General features: G+C 30.1%; 1 protein-coding gene and 1 pseudogene across 1 annotated transcript in view; both read right to left on the bottom strand.

Annotated features, from left to right (window-relative positions):
* Positions 1–1,169: 1,169 nt before the first annotated feature.
* Positions 1,170–4,030, bottom strand: LOC113368129 (annotated as a pseudogene).
* Positions 4,031–5,025: 995 nt separating this feature from the next.
* LOC113367014 (DNA-binding protein D-ETS-4-like) overlaps positions 5,026–20,437 on the bottom strand; it is a 75,955-nt gene continuing 60,543 nt past the window's right edge. Inside the window, exons 2-8 of the mRNA XM_026608646.1 lie at positions 13,617–13,834; positions 11,087–11,389; positions 10,417–10,655; positions 10,171–10,325; positions 9,509–9,587; positions 5,821–5,957; positions 5,026–5,031 (exon numbers count right to left, since the gene is read on the bottom strand). Of these exons, the coding sequence (XP_026464431.1) occupies positions 5,026–5,031; positions 5,821–5,957; positions 9,509–9,587; positions 10,171–10,325; positions 10,417–10,655; positions 11,087–11,389; positions 13,617–13,834 (1,137 nt within the window). The remainder of the gene's footprint in view (positions 5,032–5,820; positions 5,958–9,508; positions 9,588–10,170; positions 10,326–10,416; positions 10,656–11,086; positions 11,390–13,616; positions 13,835–20,437) is intronic.

The following is a 20,437-nucleotide window of genomic DNA, read 5'->3' as shown; positions in this document are numbered from 1 at the left end:
GAAACGTGCTGATTAGTTTTTGGCAAAGGCAGGTCTAGCCGATTCGGATGAGATTCAAGGCAAAAAGTGCGAAAAATGGTTGTTCAGTTTTTGAGATAACGGAGATTACTTGTATTGACGAAATGAACAACTGATGGTAAAATTTTTGTAAAGGCATGTCTAGCGACTCCGGAGATCCTAGAAAAAAAGTAAAAAATAATGACATTTAGGGGTCAAAATGAACATTAGAATTAGACATATGTACATCGTATTGTCCGATATTTTATAAAGATTGTAATTTCGAATTTTGTGTACATTTATATGGTTCCGTACCAATTTTACACGTTAAACGACTACGCGCTTTGATTTTTCGACTCCAAATATGCAGAGCGATTGCATAAAAAATGATCAAAATTTTCAAAAAAAGTCTAAAAAATTAGAATATAAAAAAAAATCATATTTTTCAACAAAGTTAATTTTTTTCAAAAATTTTTAAATTTCTCAAATATCTAATTTTTTCATAATGGACGGCTCCTTATTATGTATATGGTCTCATGGTCTCTCAAACAACATACGCGCTTTAATCAGACCATACTAATAAACCAAAACAAAATTTCTTATTAACAAACTTTATAAAATATCTGATGATAATTTGATGTGCATATGTCCAATAAACATATTTGACCGCGAAATGACATTTTATAAGTTATTTTTATTGAGAGTCCATAACCGCTGGACCTGCCTTCTCAAAATTTAATCAGTTTTTCAATTTGTCAATACAAATAAAATGATTTTTGTTATTGTTAAAATCGGACACTCCGTACTCTTAAAAAAAGAGTTACCGTTTTTGGCTTTTTGCCCCGTATCTTCGAAACGGCTAGACCTGCCTTCACCAAAACTAATCAGGTCGTCTCCTTATTAATATGAATCAAATATTTTTTGAATTATTCAAATCGGTTGATCGGTGTTTCCGAAATCGTCGACGAAAATTTGTATCCGCACATACACACACATACAGACAAGAGACAAACACATACATACACAACATACATCCATTTTGTCTAAGGTATGCCAAAATAAAACATCTGAAACGTAAAGATATATAAAAAATTTCATTTTCGATTTTTTTGCGATTACCACAACTCACCCTACGGGATGTTAAACAATGTTGCTCTTAATTGAGTAATAACTTACTTTAATATTGTGTCATCAAATGGCATTGCTTTATTGAGCATAATGTACAATACAACTCCGAGTGACCACAAATCTGCTATTTTTGGGTTGTACGGAGTACCTTTCAGAATTTCAGGGGCAGCATAAGACATGATCCACAATACGTTTCGCTTACCAGAAGCCTCTTAGTCCGGAAGTCCATGACATATCGGGCGAATCCAAAATCCGCCACTTTTACATTAAAATTATTCGTTAGTAAAATATTTTCACATTTTAAATCTCGGTGAGCTATTCCCATCTCGTGCAGATATTGAATCGCCAATGCCACCTGTCTAACGATAAGTATATAAAATAATAAATAAATAAATATATACATCACAAACGTATATAAACCATTTATATTTTTCATTTTTTATTTATTTCTATGTATTTCTATATATTTTCTATATCTAAGTCTGTAAATCAGAAGCGTCTCTGAATGAAAGATATTATTTACATTACACGTTCGTGAAAAAAGAAAAATAGACTGCTATAGATAAAAAAAGATAATATATTTCATAATTATATAAACAACCCATAGGCTATGTTATTGAACCACGAATAACTTGAATTTAATTAAAACAATTTTAATTTATTTTCAATAATGATTGTGCACCATGGTTGTAATATAAGTAAAGAATATTCCCACTATTTACAAGAAGAAAAATGCTAAAAAAAAAAACAGTAAGAAAAATGAAGCAATAAGTTTGTATAATACCACAGATAATAAAATATCATTATCAAATCAGAGGTTTTTATAGATTTATTCGATGTTTATAGATATATTCATGTTTAAACTCTAAGGTAGACAAGATAAACATTCGAATTTTCTTGAGACTTCCCGAAGAGTAGTAATCGAAAATCTAAAGAATCTAAAATGAGTTTTTTGCATATATTCACGTTTCAAGATATTCTGATACCTTAGAAAAGTTGATTTAGTATTCGTATATGGCAAAGTGGGGTCCAGCCGTATTGAAGATACAGTTTAAAAAATTCAATTAGAGACAGTTTTTAAGAAAACGGAGCGTCCGATTTGAATGATTCAGAAAATATTTTATTTATTTTTACAGACTGAGGAATTGATTTTTGTGAGGTCCAACGGTTTTTTAGAAAAGCAGAAACAAATATTTTAAAAACTTGCATTTTCTGTTCAAATATGATCTAATCGAATCATTAGTATTGAATCCTATACAAAGTATGGCTTTAGTCCAAATGAATTAAATAAGACTTTCTAATCGCGCACATATAATTTCTGACAATCACATTTATGATCATGCACATATAATTTCTTGTGAGCTTAATAAATATACATAGCCGTAGAATTAAAAATGTGAAAATAGAGATACTTAATTACTCTTGTTGATAGATTATAGGACAATAATACTTTCTATCGTTTTTACTATTTACAAAGAGATTATCTTTTGTTAGGAATATGCACCCATTTATAATAATTATAAATAATATTATAACCACTGTGTAACGGTCAAAATACAAACTACGCAGCATTCTTCGTGAATCATACGTACAACATTGTCAGCTCGAAATATCCTTGACAAGACCAGCAAAAGTTTATAAAATTCCTTTCTAGACCACAAAACGCGCATAAACAGTGACTAATCAAACAAGTCGTAAAATAATGTTATGTTGAAAAGGATTTCAAGTCACATTGAAGCGAGCACAATGAAAAGCTTGCAATGACGCATTCCGGCACTCCCCTTTTATTTTTCTAAAAGTCAGTCGCAGTTTAGTTTTCTATAAAGAATAAGCTCAATAGTATTTTAGTTATCAATCGTAGTCGTATTTAAGTTAATCATATTCAGTTGTATTCTATATTGTTACTAAATTCGTAAGAATTGGTCTTGCGCGCGAAAATGAACTGCATATATATTGAAAGGTGCAAAAATTTATGTATAAATATAGTAAAATTATGTTAAGACAATCATGCTTAATACGATTTCTTGCATAGTATGTCCTGCACATTGAAACTATTGTCCCTATCCCGCATAATACCCTTTCTCTCGCTTAATAGGCGTTCTGGAAAATCATCTTATAACCGTGTTTTAGTATATATATATATGATGGTAGATACGTCTTGAACATTCGCAAGGACTTGGTAATTAAAACAGTAAAATGAATTATAAAGAGCCGAAATTGTTCTTACCACAACATAATTGATGAACATTTGGACGCATAGTAAACAACTTGGCAGCATTCTCCGATAAATGTAATTAAATATACAGATTGCATAATAAAATTAAAATTAAACAAAAACAAATTGGACACATAAATGTAAATCATAAACAAAATGAACACAACAAGAAGACTCAGTAAGAAATGGTCAACCGCCTACAAGTGTAAATACAATACAAACACTGCTTTATATTTATTTTAACAGAACTATGCTAAAATTGTCCATTAAAATAAAATAATAAAAACATTATATTTACCTCAACCATACCCGAGCTTGATTTTCAGCTACACTCCCATTCTTTAGAACAAACTCTAACAGGTCGCCATTCTCAGCAAATCGCATAAAATATAATATTTGGCCCTTCTTTGGAAGATACTGTGTACGTGCACTACATGAGGATGATTCAGTTTTGATCAAATTTCCAACTCCCTTGTAAAAAAACTTCTTAACAAAATCCTTCGGCGCTTTAGTAGTGTCAACTATTTTGCAAGCAAGTTGATATTTCTTATCGGATTCTGAGTCGGTTTTGAATTCGCCCAAATATACTTTTGCGTAGGAACCTTCGCCCAGTTTCTTGTCTTAAAGTTTGTATCCCCTGTTGTGCAATGTCGTTTCTTCTGAAGGTGATGTTTTTATAATTTCAGTCATTTTGATTAAAATTCAGCTATACATTTTATATGTTGAATTTTTCATATTTAGATCGAGTATCGTAAGAATAATTTCACTGGAATTTGACATTTGCATTAAATTACTGTTGCTAGGTAATAATCAATTAACTTTGTTTTGGATTGTTTCGAGCCATATCAAATTTAGGTATAAGAAGAAATAAAACAAAATAATAGGATTTACATAATTAGAAATATAAAATGTGAGTCAAAAAGTTGGTACCACAAATTCCATCATGTCTTTGTAACACATAGAATTAGAAAACAATAGTAGAAAAAAATGAAAGAAATGTCAGGAAATTCTTTGAATTAATTATAATTTTTTTCAAAGCCGCACGTCATACTGTTATTACTTAAATCAATTATTATAAAATATAAAATACTATGAGATTTAACAAGTAGGATAGATACAGCAAGCTAAAAGAGAATGACAAAGTAAAGATTAAATTTTAGGCATATAGACCCTTAAGAACTGAAAGAAAATAAAAAGATAATTTTTAGAGTAAAGTTAATTTATTTAGAAACCCAAAACCATATTTTGAATGTAATCAATTATAATGTATTAATTAAGAACGAAGAATAAATTATTCACATCAAAACGATTAAAAAATGTAGTGATTAATATTTATAGAAAAATTTTAAAAACAATGGCTTAGTTATCTACATTTAACTTTACGATATATTACTTACTAGGTATATATACTTACAAACGCAGAAATAGGTATATCTAATAAATAGATTAACAGTTCGATGTATATTTCAGTTCACAAGAAGTAATTTGAGATGAGCTCTTATCTCAAATTAGCTCTTATTATTATACCAATACATATTTACACTAAATAAATTACATTAACTAATTTCAACAAACTTCAAATTATGATATATAGTAGGTATTATTAATTACGAATAATAAAATATATGATATTTACAATGCTAAGTAAAATTTTAGGTGATAATGACTATAGTGTCATCCGTCATTTAAAACTATAATAAATTTGAATATAAATATAATATAGAACTTAAACTAGAATAAATTAAAATTAATATTAAAAAAAAGTTTTATAGATAATAAAAACTTTTTAATTTACTACAAAACGCGCGCCGATCGAGCAATAATTTATGTTTAAAATTTTTATCCTAGTAAATTTCCTTAAATATCTATAACAACCGTTCATAGAACATACTCTCATAATACATATCATAGATATATGGGACCAAAGATCACCAGCAGTCGAAGTCAATCAAGCGATCGACAACTAATAGCTGGTAAGCACAAAATATATACATAAATATAATTATCTTAAGAAATAAAATTTGTATTGTTATACATACACTTATAGATCAACAAAAAATTACCTTTTTGTTGATACAAAATATTTAATATCGTGCACATGATAATGTACGATAAATAAACGGGAGAGCATTTGTACATTCATTGCTGATTTTCGTACAAGAAAATTGGCAAGAAAATACCGCGATAAAAAAAAAAACTTACAAACAGTATGGATGACAAAACTGATAAACGAGTCTTTGACTGCGTTCTGTTTTCTTCATAATGCCTTTTTTGTAATATTGTCTTATCGATCTGGATAATTTATCATAGTTCATAGCAGGCTGTTTTTTTACGTTTTCCCCAAAGTCTGGCGACTCGGACCGAATCTTCTATTTTGAAGACTCCCGGCTTCTATCGATCCAGCGAATAGCCGATCCGTGAGTCTGAGGACCCGCTAGAAGTTCTTTTTAAAAATTGCCAAAGGTGAATATGTGAACTACCTTGTCTTTGAGTACCGGTACCGTTTCCGTTGGTAGAAGGTGCAGGCGAGGGTGCAGACCTACCAGAAAGTTCGCTGTGTCCAAAACGTCGTCAGTATCACAGGGCATTGTTAGGGATGGAGGTTCCTCATCTTCGGCTGCGAATAATTATTAATTGAATATACAAATACGCAAACACCTATATATAATTTCATATGGAAAGCAAATTATTGTTTAACGGATAAATAGAGGAAAAAACTAGTTGGTATTGGTATTTTGCCTTGAGGCAAGTTACATGAACTTCCCGATATGTGTAAATAATCGACTTAATCAATAAAAACTAAATTAATTTATGAGTGATTAAAAGTATTCCGAGTGGATTCATTACGCATAATTACAAATGAATGAACACCAGGTACTATATCGTTATACCAAGTAATCGTCTAATTTTAATTTTAACAAACGGACCATACGGCCGGGACAGTCCGGATTTTTCGCCTTGCGTCCCGGTTTTTTTCTAAAAGCAATATTTGTCCCCGATTTTTAAAAATGTTTTGATTGCCAATATTTTTTTCAATATATTTCAACTAGAAAATTTGATTTTAAAATGTGCATATAAATTTTTAGCTCACCAACACCCCCCCCTTCCCCCGCTCTCTAACTCATTATAATCCATCCCGGATTTCATGCAAAAAAATATGGTCATCTTACAAAAAAAAAACTAATCATGTTCTCAAACTTTGATGATTTTTTGAAATTAAACTACTTGTCGTAATACCTTAATATTTCAGTAAGTTCTATAAGACCATGATATATATCGCAAAAAAAAGTTCCATAAAAATCGGTTAAATTTTTTTTCAAAGTTAATTACAAGAAAACGGCTCGGTAGATGTTCACCTAAAACTAATCAGTCTCATTCCCAACTAATATCTGTCGAACAGTTTTTGATTTTTTTTAAAATCCATTCGGTATAGTATGAGCTTAAATGTGGACGAAAATTTTTTCACTTTTCTGCGATTTACAAAGAAGCGGCTTGGCTGATCCTAGCGCAAATTTGGTAAACGCTAATTCTCATCGAGATACATAGAATGGCTTTTAAATTTTTGAAATCAATCCAGCCGTTTTTGAGTAAACGTCAATTTACGGCAAAAAATCTATTCACATACACAGTATGTGAGCTAGCCCTAGGCACACACACCCATATACTTTTTCCAAGTTTAGTCTCATTCGATTCAGAATGGCTTGAAACGTCGAGAAAACATGAAATTAGCGAACCGGATTTTTGATGAATACATAAACTTCTCCTTCGGGAAGTTAACTAGTGGTGCATGGCATCGTGTGATCAATGATTAATAACAATTGTTTTAAATGAAATATATAGTAACTATCAGTAACAAAACACTTGAAAATGTTTACGTTAAGAAGAGTTGTTGCTGAATAAATCCAACTGAGGATATATTTCTTTTCATTTTCATTTCGATTTTTTGCGATTACTATAACTTAGCCTACGGAAAGTTAATGTATTAAACAAGTTCTAATTAAATGTGATTTTTAAATATATTAATAATGTTCGAAAACAGATCAAATGCCCATTCCCATTTTAGCAAATAAGTCTTAAAACTCTACCGTTATGTTAGCAAAAGTTTATTTTGTGTGGTTAGTAAAATACTGTAATTATAAATATTTGCAAACTAATTATTCATCTTCTAATATGGTATACATCAAGTGTTTCACACTCATTATAAATGTTAGCCGCGCGTCGTAGTAAAAGTAGGTTGAAGAAAGCATCGTACACGCGTGCATCGCATCACGATGCTAATAAAAAAAATATATAAGCTAAACTTCAGGATCGATTGATATTTTATTCGTTTAGTCGTTTTAGATTGTCATTAAAATTGTTTTCTCTGGAATAATTAAAATTATATTGCAAAGAATTCATGTTTATATATATGCGACTAACTAACATTGTTGATAGAAAACTGAAACATTTTTTTACCAATCGACATAAATAAAATTTCAATTAAAAACAGAAATTGAAAAATATAAATTTCAGGATTGATTAATATTTTTAACGTTTCAGTCGTTTTAGTTTCACATTAACTTTTTTTCCTCTGGAGTAATTAAAATTATATTGTAAAGAATTCATATCAGACATTGCTGGTACCTGGTAGTAACTACTCAAACATTTATTGAAAATGTATAAACATATATTAACATAAGCATATGGATGTATGTGCGGATACAATTTTTCGTCGACACACAATTTCGTGGGGACAGAGTAATCGATTTGAATTATTCAAAAAAATCAATTCCCATTGATAGGAAGACGTGCTAGTTAGGTTTTGGCAGGGACAGGTTTAGCCTTTTTGAAGGAACGGTCCAAATAGTGCAAAAACAGCAATTCAGTTTTTGAAAGGACAGATTTGAATGATTCGAAAAACTATTTACTTGATTGACTGAATGAAAAATGATTAAAATTTTTCAAAGGCAGGTCCAGCGGTTTCGGAGATCAGATTAATAATAAGTATGATTTTTAACTTTAAAATCGGAAATGAAATTTTTTATATATCTTTACGTTTTAAAACCTTCTGAGCATTTTGGCATACCTTGGAAAAAATGGATGTATGTGTGTGTATGTGTGTGTGTGTGCGTGTACGTGTGTGTGCGCATACAAATTTTCGTAAACGATTTCGGGAACACGGATGAAGCGATTTGAATAATTCAAAAAACATTCGATTTGTATTGATAAGGAGACGTGCTGATTAGTTTTTGGCAAAGGCAGGTCTAGCAGTTCCGAAGATATGGGGCAAAAAGAGCCAAAAACTTAACTCAGTTTTTAAAAGAACGGAGCGTCCGATTTGAATAATTCAAAAAAAATTTTACTTGTATTAACAAGATGAAAAACTGATCAAATTTTCATGAAGGCAGGTCTAGCGTTTTCCGAGGTCTAGTAAAAAAAGTAAAAAAAAAGGCCATTTGGCGGTCAAAAATGATTATTAGACATATGCACATCAAATTATCAGATATTTTATAGAGATTTTAATAATAAGTATAAATTTTGTTTACATTTCTATGGTTTCCGTACCAATGTTTATCCGTTAGACGGCGACGCGGCGCTTACGCGCTTTGATATTTCGTCTCTATGCAGTTATAGCAGTACGATTGCTTTGAAACTTCCAAAATATTTCAAATTATTTTTTTTTTTCAAAAAGTCTTTTTCCAAAAAAAGTAAATTTTTTCAAAAATTTATAGTTCCTCAAAAATCTAATTTTTTCAGAGTAATTTTTTTTCAAAAATGTTATTTTTTTAAAAAAAAAAAAATAATTTTTGGTACAGGAATTACCAGCAATTTGCCTTAAGGCACGATGCCATGCGCCCCACTTGCTTTTTTTTACATTCTTAGGGGTTCTGTATCAAGATTTGTAAGTTCAACCATTAGACTGCAACGCGGCGCTAATATTCCGTCTCTAAAACGGTTTGAAAAATTCAAAATTTTGAAAATTTCAAAATTATCAAAAAAATCAAAATTTTACGTCACGAAAAGTTCCACTAGTTATGGAATGAACTACTCGATATTTCGTATTGTGTTGATATTTTAAAATTTCCATAAAAATATTCAATATATAAACTCATAATATCTGTGATTTAATTTATAAGAAATTTAACAATCTATGTTTAAAAAAAATAATTAAAAAAAAGATTATCTCACCTTCAGATCCGCACTGCAAACATTGTTCCAATCTGGCTGCTTTCCATATCTCAAGTTGGGCATACAGTATACTACCCGACTACGAAAACAATTTTCTTATCGTTATTAACTTGTTTACAATCAATCTTGTATATGACATATGGTATAGGTCAGATATGTTTTATCTCCTCAAATTATTGCTACAAAAACTAATTTAACGCCAACACCAAAATTTAAAAAATTCAAACCTCGATTTGAATCGTAAACCAGAACAGAGCTTAAGATTCAATTCTTATGAGGTTATATAAATTTTATAAAATAATATTAAATAAAAATTGGATTTGAGAGAAATATCTAAATGTGACATCTAAACTTGCTCAAACGTATCATGAATTATATTATTTCTCATTCTCATAGTCAAAGTTGATAATATAACTATTAAAATAATTATTAAGAAATTAAAATGACTCAATTAAAAATTTAATATTAAGTGAAATCTATCAATAAAATCTATGTATGTATGAAATTAAAAAAAAATGTATCTGTTTACAAAATATAGAATCAAGTAAATCGCAGATGTAAACTTAAGCATATCTTTATTTATTTAATTTAAACTTTCGTTTTAAAATCTATTTGCAAATTAGATATAATTAAAAAAGATATCATAAAATTCAAAGACTAACCTGAGGTTCTCTGGCTACGAATACGTGTTCTGGCAATTGAGTTAGAGCCGATCCATCCTCATTGAAATTTGATTCACAAGGAGCAGGAAGGGAAAATTGCGCTGCAGTCCATTTTAACCACGATCGAGATTGCTCCACGCTCCAAGCACATGGATCTATTTGTTAAAAATCGATGCAAATATTAGAAATCTCGCAGATTTGTAACCAAATGCTAAATAAATTTCATTTATTAGAATCCTAATTTACCTGGAGAAATATTGAGCAGAGAGCAAGTGGCCATGACATCCTTCTTAACCTGCTCCAAAGCCATTGACAAAACTGGGCGTAAATCTTCCTCAACGTCTAATTGCTCCAATCCATCAAAATCGAGATCCATGTGTAAAAAATCCATGTTTCCATCTAATTCTTCTTGTGCAATTTCGTCACGATCTTGTTTGCCTGTCGAAGGCCACAACGCTTCCAACGACAGTGGGCGCAAATTCAATCTTGAAAATAAATACTCTTGATATCGAAAAGTTTTTTAAAATTGTCATTTAGATCACAGAAAAGAGAAAAGATCATCATCAAACAAATTATAAAAAAGTTATTAAATTTTCGTTCTATTCCTTTACTCACTATTAAAGAGCAAACTCTAAATTTATTTACAAAAAATAATTTTAAAAATAATGATCACAAAAAATCGTCTTCTTTACGTGGATGTTGCAGAACAACATTTGCAGAGCAAGTCTCAAGATTAGCGATATAAAAGCAATTGTTCGATGACGTCATCGATTCGGAAATGATTTGATTTTTTAAACATAGTAAACTGGGAAGTCCTCAGCTGATTTGATTAAGAAAAAACTTCCTTAATGTGATTTCAATCTTGCATATTCACATCATCGATTTATCGATACATCTATAAAATCAGCATAAATACCTTCGTTGGAAAGATGTATCTTCAAGCGCCCCTCGTAGCGTCTCATGATCCCGTGCGTCGTATGCATTTGATTCCATTTTTACAAGAGAAAGATCAGGAGACATAATGGCCGAATTTGCAGGCGAAGAACAAGCTGGTGAAGCAGGTGCACTGGAGCAGGAACTCAAAGGCGAGGGCGGGAGTAAGGGCGGCGACATAACCGAAGCTGATTCGGTATTTGTGGGCGCATAACGTAGAATTGTAACCGGCACAAATTCGTTGTCACCGTACTCCGAACGTGGTGGTGTGTCGAACTCGTAGCCGCTTTATTTGGAAAGATAGAATTTTTTATTTACAAGATTTAATTTATTTTGATTGCAAATTAACTATTTTATAGATCTATTCCCTATGCAGCATTCGCCAGCAATGACTGTGGGACCGTCGTCACTACGATCATGCCCGCAAAAATGACGTCACAGCATCAACGCATTTTGAGAATTTTATAATGATCACATATATTTTAGGTAAAAACTAATAAGTAATAATTATTACTCATATTATACTTAATCTATACAAACGCTCTATTCAATTTATTTTCGTATATTTACACTAAATCCATTCTTTAATGCTAAAAGTATATCACTGCTGGCTGATCATGGGCTGCCCACTGTCGGCCAGCAGTCACTACAGGCCGTTAAAAAATCGCTCTTAGGGTTGTGTTTTAAATTTAGCACAGTTATTAGTTTACATTTTTAAAGTTGAAATAAGAGAAAATATATAGGTAAAATTCCTAGAAAATACGGCACGCGTTAGGCATTAATACATAGACATTTCAGAAGGGGTCGTCAAATTTTCAATTACTAACTTCCCAAAGGGAAAGTTTATTTTCGCAAAAAAATCCGATTTGCTAGTCTTATGTTTTTCTATGTTTTAGGTCATTTTGAATCAAATGAGATCAAGTTTGGAAAATTGTGGTGTGTGTGAGCCAATTTTTGATATTTTATTGACTTTTGCTGAAAAACGTCTGGTCCGATTTCAAAAGTCATTCGATATAGCCCGATAAGGACTAGCGTTTGTCAATTTTGTGCGACGATCGGCCAAGCCGTTTTTTGTAATTAGCAGAAAAGTGTAAAATTTTTCGTCCACGTTCTAGATCAGAATTTTGAATCTATTTTAAAAATTTGAAAACTGCTCGGAACAATTTGTTGGGAATCGCGTTTATTAGTTTTTGGCGAGGATCGGTCGGATGATTGTTTCTTCGTGATTAATACTTTGTTTAACGATATATTTTGCAGTTGGAAATAATATACTAACATATTGCAGGCTTACGATAAGTTGTCGAATGATAAAAAAAAATCATCCGATTGGAATTTTGCTGCAAACTTGAGCGATTCTAATCAGCTCATTCAAATCATATGTGTTAAAGAAATTAATTTTAAAGGTTTAAAGTTAGTTTAACAGATATTATATGTATGTTTGAAAGACATCAAACTATATAGATCATTTTTTAGTGAAAACGAAAATGTTATTTTCGAATTTCGAAATTCGAGTTGAATATTTAATCTATGTAGCTGATTCTCAATTGTTATTGATCAAGTAGGTAGGTATACGTATTGGGAACTTCGTGCAACTTGCCTCAAGGAAGGCAAAATTCTACTTACAACTAGTTTCTGACATTATTTGATTAGCATAAATCTTAACTACTCATGAAATAGTTGGACTATATTTTGGGCCTAGGTAATTTAACGTTTTTTGATTGAATCAAAACTAGGGTTTATACAAAACATAATCGCCGACGTCTACGCTTGGTCTAGAAAAACGTGACCAAGGGAAAGACTCATTTTAATTTATCAGATATACGATCTGTAATAATAAAATATTAATAACACTAAATAGAATTTATGAAATATCGATGTGTTCGCGCCAATCAAAGCATGCGGTTATATTGAATATAAACAAAAAATCATCAATCGAAAATCACACAAAAATCAAGTCAATCAATACGTTATCAAAAACAACATATTAAAATTATTGTAAATACACTTATAACTTGTAATTAATATAAAATAAATATATTCAGGTATAATTAAAGTATTTTATAATTGGTCCTTCAAAATTCAATCAATCAAATTATTGAAAAAACACGATGCATGTTATATTTAGATTTTTTTTATTTAATATAAATTGCAAGCTGTTTTTAGAGACATTAAGTAATTGTACTGATAAAATAAAACTGATTTTGTTATAAGGCTACCCAGTAGTAGACCTCATACTAGTGAAGTTGTAGCATGTTATTTTGCTTAAGGCGAAGAAAATGTTTGGATAAAACATATGCAAAGAATGATTACTTACGACAACATTTCAATGGTGTTTCATAATTTCTATTACATTAAAAATGTGTATCTAATTGTAAAGTAAATAAAATTGAGTTAAAAAGTTTGAATGAAATAAATAAATAAATATAGGGATTTAAATACTTCTACGATGAATTAAAAAATTCAGTCTATTTAAACCTAAAATTAAATTTAATAAGTCTTTTACTACTATCTACCTGTAAACATCGGCCTCGATCTTCTTGACATCGGCGGCCGTAGCGTTTGCTGCTGTAGCGCTATCGTAGAATTCGCGGTTGAATTGCGGTTGCCGAAAGCGCGGCGAGCAAGGTACCTCGCCGTCCGCGTATTCTTCGCTGGGCAGGAGCGAAAGATCGAAACTTGCCGCAAAAGAATGGTAATCGGGCGATTCGTTGCCACATGGTACTGTTTGAGCCTGAAAATAAAATAAAATAAAATCATGGTTAAAATTGATATTAATGAACATCAATCACATGATGCGAAGAATATAATCCAGTATAATCGTTATGTTTGAACTACTGACTATACTGAACAAATGATAAGGAGTTAACAGCTATATATGTAGTATTTTGGGTAGTGAATAAACTGTTAAAAAATAATTAATAATAATTAAAATTAAATAAATAAATTATTAAAAAGTTGTTCAAGCGTGAATCAAATTATTATTTTTTTTATATATACTTTATTTGGCCTCGCTTACTCTGAGCATTTAGCCACCTACAACATTTTTATTTATTTACGTTCTAATTTTTTATATCAATTTCAATCTATTTATGTATCCTATTCTACATTCTTCTTAATTTTTCTTCTTATTTTCTTCAATTCTTGCTCTTTCAGCTTCTTTCAATTTATTTTCTTTATTCTTCTTTCAAGCTCCAATATTTCTCTTCTTACTCCTAATTCAATTCAACTATTCGAATTCTGTTATTCCTAATTTTCTTATTTTTTATTAAACTTCTATTTAACAAATACAATTTTCATTTGATTTCATATTAACTACACATATTATTTTCATAAATTCTAAGTCATTGACAGAATTTGATCCGAGGATCCCTGTCGTGTGAATCGAACACGATACCAAAGAGCTATGCTCGCCACAAATTATTTACTATAATGTACTATATATTATTACTATTATTTTTAATACTTCAAAATCAGAAATTTAATTAATAACTTAGATAGTTCAGATATTTAATTAATAACTGTAAATTTAGACTACTCATCAGCGCCAAAATACAAAAATAACTAGATGGGCATCGTGCTTTAAGATAAATACCTGGAACTTTCCTTACAGTAATTTAAAACTTTTAAAAGCTCAGAAATTTCATTTCAAAATTAGAAAAATCAATTAGATTTTTTTGCGATTTTATTGGACATTGAAATTTTTTTTTATATAATAGCCTCCTTTGAAAATAAAGATATTTTTTAAAAACTTGCAATTTTTTTGAAAAAAAAAATTTTTTTAACCACTAAATGCTTACGGCCGATTTGAATTCGTTCGCACAAAACTGGTAAATTTGCACACGAACAAACTCATTTTGTTTATAGGAAAACTTATAGCAACTTGTTAGACAATCGGACTACCAAAAGAGATTTATAAAATTTTATTCTATTTTACTATATATATTAATGTAAAAAAAAATATAACTTCAATACATCAAATTTAATAATACATCAAGGCGTTTTTCGGGTATGTGACTTGATTTCTTAATTTGTTACTATAAACTGAACCATACAAAAAATTTTTTGTATTTATCTCATAGTATTAACATTCTAAACGCATTGCATTAATAAAAAAAATATGATATTTTGTTAATAAATTTTTAAAAAATGTGAGCATTAAGTGGTTAATTTTGAAATTTCTTAAAAGTTTTTGATACCCATTCATATCCAGGATCCAGGCGAATGTCGAAAATATCTGATTTTCGTCCAGGAAATGGAATTTTTTTTACTTTTTTTTGGATTTCCGGAACCGCTAGACCTGCCATTGCAAAAACTTAACCACGTCTTCATTAAATCAATACCAGGAATGTTTCTTTGAATCATTCAAATCGGATACTCCGTTCTCTAACAAACTTTATTTCTATTAACCCTTGACTAACTTTTGCCAAAAACTAAAAAATGGTGATTCGTTATTTGAATGATTCAAAAAGTATTTTATTTGTATTGGCAAAATGAAGAATTTATAAAATTTTTGGGAAGGCAAGTCCAGCGATTTCGGAGATCCAATAAAAAACTATCAAAACTTTCATTAGGCATATGCACATCAAATTATCATATACTTTATAGTTATATCTTATAGAATTTTATAATAAATAAAAAAATTGACTACATTTCTATTAGGAATGGTTCCGTACCAATGTCTATCCTGTAGTTTCAAAGTTTTAAAAAATTTCAGCATATAAGAAAACTCAAAGTTTTAAAAAAGTCCAACTTTTCAAAAATTACAAAACTCTCAAAAATCTAATTTTTTTAAAGTTAGTTTTTTTTAAATTTAAATTACGGTACGGGATTTTCCAGCAATTTATCTTAAGACACGATGCCATAGCACCATTAGTTTTTGGTATTTTTTAAACACCTCACAATTACGGTGGGTGTAAATTTCTGTTATCTCAATTTTTCGAAAACCCCTGCATCCGCATCATGTTAATTAAAGATGATGATTTACCTGTATTACGACATAACAGCTAGAGTGTATTGCGCTATTTAAAACTTACGCAGAGAATAAATAGATATATGGAATATATTAAACATGTACTTATTATATACTATCGTTCGGATCGTGATCATACGCTGGTTTTTCCAGGATTCCATTGTTTAGCAAGCAGTGCCGCAATTACTACGCTAGTAGCAACGACCACGGACATTCATTAAATTGAAAGAAGTCAACTTATGTAAGTGAATAGCGAAAGTTTTACGAAATTGAACGTAACTCAGGCAAAATGAGTCACAAATATATACGTCGATTGCAAACTAATATGATGTTGAAACATTTAGCATATATGAACAAATCTTTTCCTAACTAATATTTTTCTTTACTACTTTTTATTTAAAAGTATTTCATGGTAAACTTTTTAAAATAGCGAGCATAGTAGCGTGTTCGACTCGCTATCTGATCAAATTTGACTTAAAATTTGAGAAAAACTAGTGTGGTGCATGGCTTCGTGCCTTAAGGCAAATTGCTGGAACTTCCCGTGCCGTAATTAATTCTTGGTACGAAACTCCAAAAAAATTACACAAAATGTGTACACATTATTAAAATCTCTATAAAATATCGGAAAATTTGATGTACATATGTTCAATAAACATTTTTGACCGCCAAATGACATTTTTTTAAAATTATTTTCATTTATAGTCCATAACCGCTACACCTGCCTTCCCAAAAATTTAATCAGTTCTTCATCTTGTCAATACAAGTAAAATGTTTTTTGAATTATTAAAATCGGATGCTCCGTTCTCTCAAAAACTGAGTTACTGTTTTTGGCACCTTTTGCCCCGTATCTTCGGAACGGCTAGACCTTCGGCCTTCGCCAAAAGTTAATCAGCACGTCTCATTATCAATACGAATCGAATGTTTTCTTAACTATTCAAATCGGTAATCGGTGTTCTCGAAATCGAAAATAGTATTGGATTTGTTAAGTAGAATTTGAATAAAATTTTGAGTAAATAAATGAACAATGTTGTAGGTGGTTAAATGCTCAATTTATTAAAATTAATAAGTATTTGTAAAGCATACAAATCATTTGCTATTTAAATTAAAAGGCTTTGGTTGTGTAGTGGCATTTTACCTAAAGGCAAACTTCCCCAATGTGGTAATAATATACTTAATCAATAAGAATTAATGAGTTCATTTTGAAACTAGTTCATAAAACACTATTCTTACTTTTTCTTTACCTGTATAATATTTTATTGAATTCCATCCGTTTTTAGTTTAAGACGTATGTGATATATGCTTATGCCAACAAAGATTAAAATTAAAATTAAAGCAGAGGCCAGGTTATATTCAAATAATAATCTAAATTTTTGTATATCGGTAACTAGAGCATTCTTAATCCATCATTTTTTATTTCATGAACATTATACGATCCTCTCAATATGCCTTTAAAAAATGAATGAATGAGTGTAAAAAAATAAATCAGCCGATGTGAATCCCGAATTCTCACCAAATTTATACTAACGACATGGAAAAATAAAATATTAATCATATTGACAATTTGATCTGAAATTGATTTAAAAAAAATCGATGATTTTATTGATTCTTGGTATAGCGATGGAGTACCCTGGCCTTAATGAACAAATAAAAACATAGTACTACGGAAAGTGATTCAATTATAAAATTTAGTGAAATTTTAATTATTAGGCCGCGCTTTTATAAAATACATACTCCAAATTGTATTAGGCACGTGTTCGATTTTTAATAATGGGTAATAAAAAAATAGCATAGAAGTAGTTCTCACATTATGAAGCCACACTGGAATTAATATATTGATTTATTATTGATTAAGATGATTATTTACACTTGTCGGGAAGTTCATGCAAATTACCTTAAGGCAAAATGCCACTTCAAGTAGTTTGTATTTAGAATTGATATTTACATTAGTCTAATTTTAATTTCTATATAATAGTATATGAAATAATACACCCTTTCACAATAATGGGGACAATAGTTCCTCTTCATAAAAAACTTACTAATATTATAAGAAACTTATTTGTATATTATTAGCCTAAGGAAGCAATTGCATGTAATTATAAAAACAGCTACAAAGAATTTTTTTAAGAAAACATGGAATTAAAGATTATAAATATTAATGTGGATGAATCAAAAATTTACGAAATAAACCAATTAGTAAGATATATATTAACTTACTAAGTTCTTTTCAATTACAAATATTTGATATTTATTTGGAACAGTTGATACTGATAAGTCGATATTGGTATTTCCTTTGGTGTTTATCGCACCAAAAGGAACCTGTTTTCTGATTTATAATACTGTGATAACCAGATATTTACTTATGCAGAATATAAATTATTAAGCGTGTCGCTTAAAATTTATGACAGAGATATATATTGTTGGATTGGAATTTGGGATGACTAAATTTTTATATTTCACACGACAAGAATGTCAATTTAGCGATACCACCTTTTACAATGTTTAACAAAAATCTTTCTTATTCATTATCTTATAATAATAGATAAATTCATAAATAATAAATCCATGTGAACGAGCAAGGCATTATAAATACCAATAAGTTATTTTAATAAAAGTAGCTATAAAAATAATATAAAGTAGATGAATGAATTCTTCTACTTAATAATTCTAACGTATTTTACCTTAAACAATATACGAGGTGTGTTCAAAAAGTACCCGGAATTACTAATAATTAAATTTCGCGGGTCTGGAGTGTCTGATTGTCAAAATTTTTTTTTATTGTGTTGGTATACATGCCCCTAAAGTATGATGAAATTTTCAGCTATATTCACTGTTTACTTTGTCTGTGGTAGTCGCTAAGGTTCGACGTGTTTTTCTGAGCTCGGCGATTTTTACAATGGAAGAATTGAAAAGTCAAAGAATTTGTATTAAATTTTGCGTAAAAAATGAAATAAAGTGTTGCAAAGTGCAAAAATTCACCAGATATGGCCCGTGTGACTTTTTCCTATTCCCAAAGTTGAAGAGACCCATGAAAGGACGGCGGTTTTTCCTCGATTGAAGAAAATCGCTGAGAGTGCTCAAGGACATATCAAAAAGTGAATATCAAGGGTGCTTCGAAAATTGGAAAAAACGCTGGCATAAGTGTATTATATCTGGGGGGGACTACTTTGAAGGGGACCACATTAATGTAGACGAATAAATAAATATTTTTTTGAAAAAACGAAAATTCCGGGTACTTTTTGAACAGACCTCGTATACAAAAACTTCTCAAAATTGTTGTATAATGTTCGTATAAGCATACGTATATAACTACATAATAAAATTCGTTAATACATTAGTCTTTTCATTTAAGATTTATAAATGTGAACAACAGTAGTGTTTTTCAAAAAAGCAAAGTTTTAGGAAAAGCTGATCTTCAACTGCTAAAAATATTGGGAATAATAATAATCATTCCAATTTTAGTACTGGTTAACTGAACTTTTCAGCATGTGCTATTTAGTTAATATTGAACTAGAAATTAATTTGCAATTAGATTTCATTGCAAGGTCCCTTATGTGTAAATTTAATATTTCCATTTCAATATTTTTTGTTAGTCGTGTAGATGATAATCGAATTCAATCATGGTTGTAATTGAACGTTTGATATATGATTGTGATTAGACGTTTGAAATATTGAAACATGTTGGATGGATTCTTAGAATCATCAAATAACATCAATGATTTCTATTATATAAGCCAGAACTATGATGAGGTCATCGTTGTATTTAACTATAATTAGCGAACAATCTTGCACCTATTTATCAATACTAATTAATAATAATTAGCGAAGAAAATTATTATTTAATTGCATTGCAATATTAAGAATTGGTTAGATATTAAAAATGTTAATATACAAAATTGGGGCCAATAAAAGTTATGCCTGGAGCTCTGTATGGATCAGAGACGTGGACTCTAAGAAAAGCCGACGAAAACTATGTGGAGAGTTTTGAAATGTGGTGCAGGAGGTGAATGGAAAGGATAAGATAACAAATGAAGAAGTCCTGACGAGAGTGGGCGAAGAGAGAACACTATTGAGCGTTTTCATGAAAAGGAAACACGATTGGATCCATGTTGCAAAAAGAGTGCCTGCTGCACGACGAAGACGACAAGGATAGAGTTGAAGTCTAAAAGGACCTGCAGCACTTTTTACAAAGTCAGATTTTCTTCTTAAATTACTTAGTGGATTAAAAGGTTTTGGACATCAAGATCTTGCATCTGGAGTTTCAATCCAGCTTTGTAAAATAGGATAAGATGCAAACAATAGCAAACTGAAAGAGGATTTTATTAATTTAATCTAGGAAGAAAAATAATGCTGATGATTTTTGACTTA

The sequence above is a fragment of the Ctenocephalides felis genome, unplaced genomic scaffold (assembly GCF_003426905.1).
Source record: "Ctenocephalides felis isolate EL2017-DRISC unplaced genomic scaffold, ASM342690v1 CF-g0.4_SCAFFOLD_01170, whole genome shotgun sequence".
Classification (NCBI taxonomy): Eukaryota; Metazoa; Arthropoda; class Insecta; order Siphonaptera; family Pulicidae; genus Ctenocephalides; species Ctenocephalides felis.
This window is presented reverse-complemented; position numbering and strand designations above follow the sequence as displayed.